Source organism: Leucoraja erinacea, chromosome 3 (assembly GCF_028641065.1).
Source record: "Leucoraja erinacea ecotype New England chromosome 3, Leri_hhj_1, whole genome shotgun sequence".
Taxonomy (NCBI): domain Eukaryota; kingdom Metazoa; phylum Chordata; class Chondrichthyes; order Rajiformes; family Rajidae; genus Leucoraja; species Leucoraja erinaceus.
The window spans coordinates 7,082,708-7,095,449 of NC_073379.1; the positions used below are offsets into that span (position 1 = coordinate 7,082,708).

At 43.5% G+C, this 12,742-nt stretch overlaps 1 protein-coding gene across 1 annotated transcript in view; it reads left to right on the plus strand.

The window, feature by feature from the left end:
* Positions 1-12,742, plus strand: part of LOC129695163 (leukemia inhibitory factor receptor-like) — a 42,678-nt gene that overhangs the window by 6,252 nt on the left and 23,684 nt on the right. Inside the window, exons 2-4 of the mRNA XM_055631939.1 lie at positions 3,182-3,302; positions 5,668-5,834; positions 9,372-9,502. Coding sequence (XP_055487914.1) covers positions 3,182-3,302; positions 5,668-5,834; positions 9,372-9,502 — 419 coding nt within the window. The remainder of the gene's footprint in view (positions 1-3,181; positions 3,303-5,667; positions 5,835-9,371; positions 9,503-12,742) is intronic.

Sequence of the window (12,742 nt, forward strand, 5' to 3'; positions counted from 1 at the left end):
TAACTGACGGCCAAAGTGGAGTAACTCAGCGGGTCAGGCAGCATCTCTGGAGAACATGGATAGGTGACGTTTCACAGAGTGCTGGAGTAACTCAGCGGGTCAGGCAGCATCTGTGGAGAACATGGATAGGTGAAGTTTCACAGAGTGCTGGAGTAACTCAACGGGTCAGGCAGCATCGCTGGAGAACATGGATAGGTGAAGTTTCACAGAGTGCTGGAGTAACTCAGCGGGTCAGGCAGCATCTGTGGAGAACATGGATAGGTGACGTTTCAGGTCGGGATCCTTCTTCAGACTGAAGAAGGGTCACGTCCCAAGAATGTAACTAATCATGTTCTCCATGATTAGAGAGGGGATGCAAGGGTTACTTGAAGTTGTGGTTGACTTTAAAGATTGTACAAATGAAGTTTACAAAGGCTAGCTTGCCGATGAGTTCACAGGGTATATTCAAGCCCGTTTCTCAGAATACATTGTGATAACAGCTAAGATTATGTTTAGTACAGAGATCAGATATATAAAGGTTATCGTAGTGAAAGATTCTTTGGAAGAATGAGTATAAAGTGATGAATTGGCACATTATGAAACGCAGCTCTGAAACTAATGTCAACAACATAAATAAAGATTTATGGAAAGGATGAATCAGAATTGTCATGTGTGCAGGGAAAATAATTTAAAAGGTAATTTTATCACATTATACTCACTCCTACAAAGTCAAGTCAAGTCAAGTCAAGTTTATTTGTCACATACACATACGAGATGTGCAGTGAAATGAAAGTGGCAATGCTCGCGGACTTTTGTGCAAAAGACAAACAACAAAACAACCAAACTAATTATAAACACAATCATAAACACAATCATATAATAAATAATGGAAGGAAAAACGTTCAGTAGAGTTAGTCCCTGGTGAGATAGGCGTTTACAGTCCGAATTGCCTCTGGGAAGAAACTCCTTCTCAACCTCTCCGTTCTCACCGCATGGCAACGGAGGCGTTTGCCTGACCGTAGCAGCTGGAACAGTCCGTTGCAGGCATGGAAGAGGTCTCCCATGATTTTATTTGCTCTGGAGTTGCACCTCTTGTTGTATAGTTCCTGCAGGGGGGTGAGTGAAGTTTCAAGCGAGCAAATAATCCGTCGCTGTGATACCATTTTTATGTCCAATCTCAGAGTACTAAACATGTTCTTAAATGGTAAGCAATAGAATGCAGTGTGCAGCCACGTAAGATGTATTAATTCTAACCAGGTTTACAGTTTAGTTTATTGTCACATGTACTAAAGCACAGTAAAAAGCTTTTTGTTGTATTACCCATCAGCGAAATGACTATACATGATTACAATCAAGCCGTCCACAGTGGACAGATAAAGGATAAAGGGAATAACGTTTAGTGCAAGATAAAGTCCAGTAGATTACAACAAAAGATGGCCTAACGATCTCCGATGAGGTCTCACGCAGCCTCGGCAAGGCCAGCAGCATAATCAAGGACGAGTCGCACCCTGGCCACTCCCTCTTCTCCCCTCTCCCATCGGGCAAAAGGTATAGAAGTGTGAAAACGCACACCTCCAGATCCAGGGACAGTTTCTTCCCAGCTGTTATCAGGCAACTGAATCATCCTACCACAACCAGAGAGCAATCCTGAACTACTATCTACCTCATTGGAGACCCTCGGACTATCCTTGATCGGTCTTTATCTTGCACTAAATGTTATTCACGATGTTACCATTATCATGTATGTGTACACTGTGGGCGGCTCGATTGTAATCACGTATTGTCTTTCTGCTGACTGATTGGCACGTAGCAAAAGCTTTTCACTGCGCCTCAGTGAGCGTGACAATAAACTAAACTAGTAAGGTTATGGCAGAAGCTAGGAAATGCTGACGTAGAGAATGGAGGGAAGGAGAACATGGGTCATTTTCAGCTTGGCGAGCCGTAACTAATTTCTGCACTGAACATGATGCCAACTCTTATCTGCCTGCACATGATCCGCCCCCTTGTGCTTGTCTTGAACGCTACTCTCGTATCTTCCCCCACCACCGCTGGCAGCCTGTTCCAGGCCGCCACCGCCCTCTGTGTTAAACTTGCCGAGCACATCTCCGTTAATGGAAAATAGAACAGCAGGAATGTACAACGTCAGGACAGGTTGGGTCGAAGTAAGAGGGGGCGAGGGGAGAACAAAGGAGGGCCCGGGGTGGGGGAGGGAGAGGGGGGAAGGGTGGCAGAGAACAGAGGAGGACCTGGCGGGGGATATTTTGAATCTTTGCCAGTGTCCTTCGCGTGGCAACTATTTGCATACCTTCGGTTTGCAAGCACTTGTCACACGTGATGATAAAGGATTCGATTCAAATCAAGTCAATTCCATTTTGGAAGAAATTGTGTGCAAAGAAGGGTCCTTGGATGCATCATGAGTGAACACGCTGAAGATCAAACATCACCTGGAGGAGGACATACCCCACATATGAGTCATACAGTGATACTGTGTGGAAACAGGTCCTTCAGCCAACTTGCCCACACCGGCCAACCTACACTAGTCCCACCTGCCTGCGTTTGGCCCATATCCCTCCAAACCTGTCCAATCAATGTACATATAATAATAATTAATAATAATTTTATTTATAGAGCACTTTAAAAACAATCATAGTTGCAACAAAGTGCTGTACATCACTAATCATTGACAAAAAAGTTAATACACACCAATAATAACAATCAAAAGAAATAGTAGGAAAAGACATGTAAAATAAAGAAACATTAAAAACAATAAAAACAGAAGCAAAGTCTCGGGCATGGTCAAAAGCCAGGGAGTACAAATGTGTTTTAACACTGGATTTGAAGATGGACAGTGAGGGGGCCTGTCTGATGTTATCTAAATGTTACTTAAACGTTGTGATAGTTCCTGCCTCAATTACCTTCTCTGGCAACTCGTTCCATACACCCACCACCCTCTGTGTAAAAGGTTGCACCTCAGGGCTTTGGAATGTTGGAAGAGGCTATCTTCTTCTTCTTCTTGCGTATGGTGGGCACAGCCTAAAGTTGTAGGACAACTTGTTCTATTTGATCTTATTTGATTGTGCACGCCGGGTTGATTGCATTCGTCGAAACAGGGCGGACCACGTGAAGGTTGCAATCTCCCCCCACCCCGGAATAGGCTATGAAAGTTCCTATATAAATGCACATCTTTCCTTTCTCCTGGCAGGTGGACCACACGATCTGGATTGCTACTTCATTGGGGACATTAAAAATGGTCTTAACTGCTTGTGGAGGTCTGGGACTCACGACACAAACAATACTCGCTACATACTAAAGATACACTGGAGGTGAGGTCTTAGATACCGTCTATAGATAGACGTAAGCGTGAATTAAAAAAAAAAGCAAATTCTGTTTACAATTTTTTTTTTAAGTTTTTGTGATAGGAGAAGAATTAGGCCGTTCGGCCCATCAATTCTACTCAGCCATTCAATCTTGGCTGTTCTATCTCTCTCTCTCCTAACCCCGTTCTCCTGCCTTCTCCCCATAACCCCTGACAGCCGTACTAATCAAGAATCTGTCAATCTCTGCCTTAAAAATATCCATTGACTTGGCCTCCAATGCTGTCTGTGGCAAAGAATTCCACAGATTCACCACCCTCTGACTAAAGAGCAGACTGAAAAATTAACAGTGTCGATGACCAAGAAATGGAAGTGTTTCTGCCAAGTCAGTGGATATTTTTAAGGCGGAGATTGACAGAATCTTGATTAGTGCGGGTGTCAGGAGTTATGGGGAGAAGGCAGGAGAATGGGGTTGAGAGGGAAAGATAGATCAGCCATGATTGAATGGCGGGGTAGACTTGATGGGCCGAATGGCCTAATTCTGCTCCTATAACATGTGAACATGAGTATTGACACACAGTGTGAGCGAAGTGAGAGACTAGGAGTTGTTGATCCCGCAGTGTAGAATTTCTGCTGGATGCCAATTAATACACTCAGTGAATTATTCTGGGCAGGGGATGGAAACAGACACTTGCGGGCGGAGCACCAAGGCAAATTCCTTGTATGTGAATATACTTGGCCAATAAACTTATTAATTCATTCATTCAGTTGGTGATCCCGACTTTGGTAAAATCCAACTTGCGTTGGGGTTCGCAGAACGTTACACTTACTTAAGTCGGGGAGTCGCTGGAATTCTTCTTCAGATCTGACCATTGTTGTGTCCCTCCGCTTGTGATTTAGTTTAAAAATGCAGCTTGGAAAATTATTGACTAACAAACAATCCACAATGATACGTATCCAACATCCCGGTTGGGACCAAGTCGTACACCAAGTGTTCATCGATCACCCGTAAACACAAGTTCAATATTACCTCACTTACGCCTCTACTCCCTGCACATTAGGGGCAATTTACTGAAGCCAATTAACCCTCAAACTCTCCTCTCACCAACTAGAGAGCGGCCATGATCTACCTTTAGTTTAGGTTAAGACAGGCACAAAATGCTGGAGTAACTCAGCGGGACAGGCAGCATCTCTGGAGAGAAGGAACAGCTGACGTTTCTGGCTAAGACCCTTCTTCGGACTGATTACATCTTTTTGTGTCTACCTTCGATTTAAACCAACATCTGCAGTTCTTTCCTATACATTTAGTGTAGTTTAGAGATACTACGTGGAAACAGGCCCTTCGGGCCACCGAGTCTGCGCAGACCGGCGATTTCCGCACATTAACACTGTCCTACGCACACTAGAGACAAATGTTTACATTTTATAGCAAGTTGATTACCCAACAAACCTGCACGTCTTTGTGGAGTGTGGGAGGAAAACGAAGCTCTCGGAGAAAACCCACGCAGGTCACGAGGAGAACGTACAAACTCCGTACAGACAGCACCCGTAACCAGGGTTTCTGGCGCTGCAAAGGGCCTGCCCCACTCGGGCGTCATTTACATAGAAACATAGAAATTAGGTGCAGGAGTAGGCCATTCGGCCCTTCGAGTCTGCACCGCCATTCAATGTGATCATGGCTGATCATCCAACTCAGTATCCTGTACCTGCCTTCTCTCCATACCCCCTGATCCCCTTAGCCACAAGGGCCACATCTAACTCCCTCTTAAATATAGCCAATGAACTGGCCTCAACTACGCTCTGTGGCAGAGAGTTCCAGAGATTCACCACTCTCTGTGTGAAAAAAGTTCTTCTCATCTCGGTTTTAAAGGATTTCCCCCTTATCCTTAAACTGTGACCCTTTGTCCTGGACTTCCCTAACATCGGGAACAATCTTCCTGCATCTAGCCTGTCCAACCCCTTAAGAATTTTGTAAGTTTCTATAAGATCCCCTCTCAATCTCCTAAATTCTAGAGAGTATAAACCAAGTCTATCCAGTCTTTCTTCATAAGACAGTCCTGACATCCCAGGAATCAGTCTGGTAGCTGGCGCACGAAGATTTTGTACATCCCAAAATCCTGGAGCGCCGCGTGTGACCGCGCGTCGCTGCCTACGTCACCACGCACCTTGCACGCGTAATGCGCACCATGCGCGCATGGTGCATCGTGACGCTAAATGATGTCGCATAAATGACACGCAAATGACGCCAAAGTGGGACAGGCCCTTAAGGCAGAGACTCTACCACTACGCCCATAAACCATTGGTTTTAACATGGTCACAATGTCATGCATACCATCAATGACATTTTCAATGATCCTGTTTTTTTTTCACTCAGGGAGAACTCCAGCTCTAAAAAAAACACAACCATCCCTGGTATCGCCATCCCTTTTCACACGATTCCACGAAGTAAACTCTACATTTCAGCGACTGCTTCAATATGGGTAGAGACCATGAATACATGTGAAAAATCAAAGCCCATTACTTTGGTACCTCTTCTCTCAGGTAATACTTACAAGATTCTTGATTCATGTCAATTATTGCCTGCAGAGTTTTTTTTTTTAAATATAACTTGTTTCTAAATTAATGTTGATGAGATTAAAGGGATCGCTGTTAACGATGAATAAAATCATACAGGACAAAGGTCTTCTAAACAGTGGCATGTAGAAGTTGTACATGGGGCGGCACGGTGTCGCAGCGGTAGAGTTGCTGCCTTACAGCGCCAGAGACCCGGGTTCGATCCTGACTGCAGGAGCTGCCTGTCTGTACGGGGTTTGTACCTTCTCCCCGTGACCTGCGTGGGTTTTCTCTGGGATCTTCGATTCCCTCCCACACTCCAAAGACGTGCAGGTTTGCAGGCTAATTAGCTTGGTATAATTGTAAATTGTCCCCAGTGTGTGGTGGATAGTGTTAACGTGCAGGGATCGCCGGTCGGTGCGGACTCGGTGAGCCGAAGGGCGCTGTATCTCTAAACTAAACTGAACTATGTATGAATATTTTCCCAGAATAGTCACAAAGTATTTGAAGCTCAGCTATCAATGTAACGTTAAATAATCTCATGTTCTCACGTAATGACTGGGGATTGTGTGCAGCACTCGTTCAATGACAATATCTCAGAATGACAAGGGTTTTTTTAACGAATCTTCAGAAAGATAAAAATCATTCTTAGAAAGAGCTTAGATAAACATCCTGGAACAGTTTTGTTGAGCTTAGAGATACGGCTTAGAACCAGGCCCCTGTGGCCCACAGAGTCCACACCAACCACCAATCACCTATACGCTAGTTCTATTCCACACAGACGGCACAATTTACAGAAGCCAATAAACGTACAAACCTGCAGGTCTTTCGAGTGTAGAACATTTGGGGGGGTTTCGACCAAAGATACTAGGGCGGAGCAAGATAGACCACTCCTGCAAAATCCAATGGGCTGACGAGTAGGTGCAGAGTAGGTTTACTGGGTTAATTCCCGGGATGGCAGGACTGTCATATGCTGGAGAATGGAGCAGCTGGGCTTGTACACTCTGGAGTTTAGAAGGATGAGAGGGAATCTTATTGAAACATATAAGATTGTTAAGGGTTTGGACATGCTAGAGGCGGGAAACATGTTCCCGATGTTGGGGGAGTCCAGAACCAGGGGCCACAGTTTAAGAATAAGGGGTAAGCCATTTAGAACGGAGACGAGGAAACACTTTTTCTCACAGCGAATAGTGAGTCTGTGGAATTCTCTGCCTCAGAGGGCGGTGGAGGCAGGTTCTCTGGATGCTTTCAAGAGAGAGCTAGATAGGGCTCTTAAAAATAGCGGAGTCAGGGGATATGGTGAGAAGGCAAGAACGGGGTACTGATTGGGGATGATCAGCCATGATCATAATTGAATGGCGGTGCTGGCATGAAGGGCCAAATGGCCTACACCTGCACCTATTGTCTATTGTCTATCCTACTGAGCACATTCAGCTTCTCACTTGACCTTGGTACATATGGCCAATAAGCTAAACTAAACCGATACAGCTAATAAAGCTAAACCCTCACAGCTCCAGCGACACGCATTTAAGAGACAAGAGAGTTTAATTGTCATATGTACCAGAACCAGAACAACGAGATCCTTAACTTGCAGTAGCGTAGCAGGCCAGGGAACGCAGTCACCACGGATAACACAATAGAAAAAAGAAAGTTCAGTCAAGTTAAAAAAAGCCCCCATTTTAGTACAAACCAAAAGCCTGATGTCCCCTATACAACCGAGGCCAGTTTGCTGTTAGTAGTTTTAGTTGATGTTTGTAGTGTTCAAGCGTACAGTTTTGGTTTCCTAATCTGAGGAAAGACATTCTTGCCATAGAGGGAGTTCAGAGAAGGTTCACCAGACTGATTCCTGGGATGCCAGGACTTTCATATGAAGAAAGACTGGATAGACTCGGCTTGTACTCGCTAGAATTTAGAAGATTGAGGGAGGATCTTATAGAAACTTACAAAATTCTTAAGGGGTTGGACATGCTAGATGCAGGAAGATTGTTCCCGATGTTGGGGGAAGTCCAGAACAAGGGGTCACAGTCTTTTAGGACCGAGATGAAAAAAAAAAATTTCACACAGGGAGTGGTGAATCTGTGGAATTCTCTGCCACAGAAGGTAGTTGAGGCCAGTTCATTGGCTATATTTAAGAGGGAGTTAGATCCCTTGTGGCTAAAGTGATCAGTGGGTATGGAGAGAAGGCAGGTACGGGATACTGAGTTGGATGATCAGCCATGATCATATTGAATGGTGGTGCAGGCTCGAAGGGCCGAATGGCCTACTCCTGCACCTATTTTCTATGTTTCTATTTTTCTAAGAGCCTGATGGTTGTAGGAAAGAAGGTCACAGTTTTCAGTCTCCTATACCTTCTTCCCGGTGGCAGGGGTGAAGTGAGATCATGGCCATGGTGGTGGGGAGTCTCTGATGATGCTGGCTGCCTAATGCAGCTACTCTTCTAGCTCCCTTTGATGGTGTGGAGATCAGTACCCGTGATGGGCTGGGCAGTGTTCACCGCTTTCTGTCGTTCCCGAGCGTTCGAGTTGCCAAACCAGGTTATGATACAACCAGTACAACCAGGACAATCTTTGTGAAGTTTGCACAAGTTTAGTGTAGTTTAGTTTAGAGATACAGCCCGTATTACAACTATGGTTTAATAATAGCAAAAAATTAATACTTAAATTTTGGAAGGGTACATCAATACCAACGCTTAAAATGTGGATTGCAAGTATGTTGGACACCGCTCATCTTGAGGAAATACGATTCTTCCTAATGGATAAATCAGACCAATTCATAACGAGTTGGTCTCCATTCGTCGTCTTTTTGGAATCATATGGTGCAACACAATTGTAAAAAATAACTGTTTCAGGACTGGACGAGGGTTGGTCAAGATTATAAATAATTATCTCCTTTTCTTTTTTATTTTATTTTCTTTTCACTATTTTCTCTCTCAACTTTCTTCATTTACTCGTTTTCTTTCTTCACACACTATATATTTCACATCTTTCTATCCTTTACTATCTAACTTCTTTTTCTTATTCTCATCTTTTTTCAATGTAACAAAAAAAAAAGAAGTTGTACATAAAATGTATTATGAAAATATATATTAGGCACTTTGGTGCCATATGACTGTACTTACTTCTAATAAAATAAAATATTTAAAAAAAAAAAAAAAAGAGATACAGCTCGGAAACAGGCCCTGTGGTCCGCTGAGTCCGCGTAGACCAGCGATTCCCGCACACTAGCACACTGGAAAGTATACACTTACATCAAGCCAATGAACCTACAAAATTGTACGTCTTTGAAGCGTTAGAGGAAACCGAAGATCTCGGAGAAAACCCACGCAGTCACGGGGAGAAGGTACAAATTCCGTACAGACAGCACCCATAGTCGGGATCGAACCTGGGTCTCTGGCGCTGCAAGCGCTGCAAGGCAGCAACTCTACCGCTGCACCAACATCTGCAGTTCCTTCCTGCAACCACCAACGTTGCTACGTACATGGTTGCATTTCTGTTCTGAAACCTACTTTTGCTTTGACTGTTTCAGAGAGACCAGAACCACCTTCTGACATAAAGTATTCCTGGATATCTGGACGGCTACATCTGCAAAGGAGAGCTCAGGAGAATTACCTGCATCAGATGGCAATCAGAAAAGTTGGAACCATAGAATGGCGTTTGGTAAGTCAAGGAAACCCTTCGAATTACATACAAGAGTCAAGCCAAGAGAGTTTTATTGTTATGTGTCCCAGATAGGACAATGAAATTCTTGCTTGCTGCAGCACAACACAATATGTAAACCTAATACAGAACGGGATATAAAAGTTCAGTGTGTCTATAGACCATGGACCGTATGCATATACATAATAAATAAACAGATAAAGTGCAATAGTAATAATAGACTGATATTGTTCAGAGTGTGTTTGATATCTTGTTTAATAGCCTGATGGCTGTGGGGAAGTAGCTGTTCCTGAACCTGGATGTTGATGCATAAATGTCAATGTATTCAACACGGTGGTGCAGCGGTAGAGTTGCTGCTTTACAGCGCCAGAGACCCGGGTTCGATCCTGACGACGGGTGTTGTCTGTACGGATTTTGTACGTCCTCCCCGCGACCGCGTGGGTTTTCTCCAGGTGCTCCGGTTTCTTCCCGCACGTCAAAGACGTGCAGGTTTGTGGGTTAATTGGCTTGGCGTAAATGTAAATTGTCCCTAGTATGGGACAGTGTACGGGATGCTAGTGTACGGGGAGATCGCTGATCAGAGCGGACTTGGTGGGCCAAAGGGCATGTTTCCGCGCTGTTTCTCTGTATCCATATTACTAAAAGTCTGTTCTTGACCACACCCTGGTGTTCTGTATATTGATTTTAGAAAATACACTGCCACTTACGGCTGTGATTTTTAGCCATCTTACTCAGAGTTCCCCTCCGCTGCACAGGACAAGAGGATTTTTCCTTGAGACCTTGAGTGCCCTTAATGTGGTTTGAATATGAAAATGTGGTGGGTTTGAAATAAAGCACAGCAAATGGTTGGCGGTGGTTGGTTTGAAATGGCAAATGATTAAAAGTCTAAACTTGACAACTTCCTGTTTGCACTGTGTATTGATTTTAGATAAAACGCTACCACTTACGGCTGTGATTTTTGGTCATCTTACTCAGTCCCCCTCTGCTCACCAGGTGCAGAGGATTCTTCCCACCTTGGAAAAATAAAAGTGTTATTAGTGTTTAAAAAATGTTCAGAATCTCTCTCCTGTCAATCTCATCATGAAGGCCTTGCCTTTCCGGTGTGAGGGGGGAGGGATTATAAAACCCGGAAGTGTGTGTGTGGCTCAGTCTCTGCAAGATGGGGGAAGGAGAGGCCACGACTGTCTGAGCTTTGAATCAACTGAACACACTGAATGTCTACTGAACTGCGAGTGTGGTGTTTTTGTGGTGTTTTGTGCGGTTTGGACGCTTGGAGTGCATACTGTCGTTGTGTCCTTGGGCAAGACACTTCACCCACCTTTGCCTGTAATGGAATGTTACGGCGGCAGGCGCGGGAACACCGCGACGCCCTGTGTCTCCCTTTCAAGGGAGATGCTAAAAATGCATTTCGTTGTCTCTGTACTGTACACTGACAATGACAATAAATTGAATCATTTCATTTCATTTTTTTTTTTTATGGTCGTTTTATGATGGTTTCTCCCTGCTTGAAATGGTATGAAACTGCATTTGAATATGATGGCCTTACACCCTGCACGAAATGGTATGAAACTGCATTTGAATTTGGTGGCCTTGCAAGCTGTTTGAAGTAGAATGAAACTGCATTTGATTTGGTAGTCTTGCACCCTGCTTGAAGTGGTATGAAAGTGCTCTTGAATTTGGTGGCCTTGCACCCTGCTTGAAATGGAATTTCAAGGAATAGCCGTGAGTCAACTGCCAGCCCACCAGCGTGAGTGGGCTGCCAGCATAACCGGCTTGAGTGACTGAGCTGCCACCCCAATAATCCATTTGGCCCACAATGTCCATTCTAGCCCTCTGGAAACCAGTCCCTTCAGCCCACAACACCAATACTAGCACTCCAGAAAGCCCCCCACCCCCAACTGGCCACCAATATTGGAATTGGTGGAGAGGTGGAATATTGTGTTGGTGGACCAGCCCGTCTGTGTGAACATGGGACCCAACGGGTCCCACTTAGTCTAGTATCTGTATAAATTAAGGTTCTTTCAAAAAAGAATGAGAAAGAAATCAAAAATCTAAAATAAAGCATGATCATTTTTGAAGGCATGGCATTCTGATCGTGACATTGTTCATTTGGCCCCTTATGTTCCTTGAGCTAATAAACTTAGCAAATAAATGCAGTGTTTAGGTTAGTTTAGGTTGGGGATACAGTGTGGAAACGGGCCTTTTGGCCCAACTTGCCCACACCGACCAACATGTGCCATCTACACTAGTCCCACCAGCCTGCGTTTTGCCCATATCCCTCTAAACCTGTCCTATCCATGCACCTGTTTAAATATTTCTTAAACGTTGCGATAATCCCAGCCTCAACTACCTCCTCCAGCAGCTCATTTGATACACCCACCCCCCTTTGTGTGGAAAACGTTACCCCTCAGATTTCAATTATATCTTTCTCCATTTACCTTAAACCTAGGAATATGAATAGGAATACTTTATACTTAATACATGTGACTAGGCACAGTGAGATTCTTTGCTTGCATACACAAGGTGTACAAATAGCAGCCACCTACGGTAGGAATGTTACAACATTTTGAGATTTTAAAAATCAAGCTTGTAATTTATCCCATCAGATAATTTATCCCATCAGATAAAGCATAAAAATAACTTAAAATAAATGATACCTAATTCATTTTCATATCTTGAGTATTAATAAAGTTATGGTAATTTTCATATTTGGAAATTAGCATCTTGGTACCTATTGCCTTTCCATTGACTTAACACAAAAGCTGTGATCGAGGACAGTCAAAAGCCCATAACTTTCTTTAAAATTCAGAAAACTGAATGACATTTTCAGTTATTATAGATTGAAGCATTCGGAAACAAATATGAAACATCGTACTTGGATGACCTGAAATTAAAGCATATAATTAGTTAGTTACCTAATTGTAGCTAATTACAAAATTGACCGTTGTGACAGAAATAGTAATAAACACCCAGACTGCCTTGAAAATTAAAAAATGTGATATTCTCAAGATCAGAACTTTAATATTATTGTATTATATGCTGTAAGTCCGTAATAGATAGGTAAAGAAATTACAATTTCTAGCAATAGACCAAGATGGAGAAGATCAGTTGCTAGCTGGTATATTGGCATATCATAATCAGCAGCATCATCATACTCATCAGATTGTAACCAATAAGCAACTCTGTACATCTTGGTTTTTCCTCAACTTTTCAATTTTGCCATTGTAAACTACAAGTTTT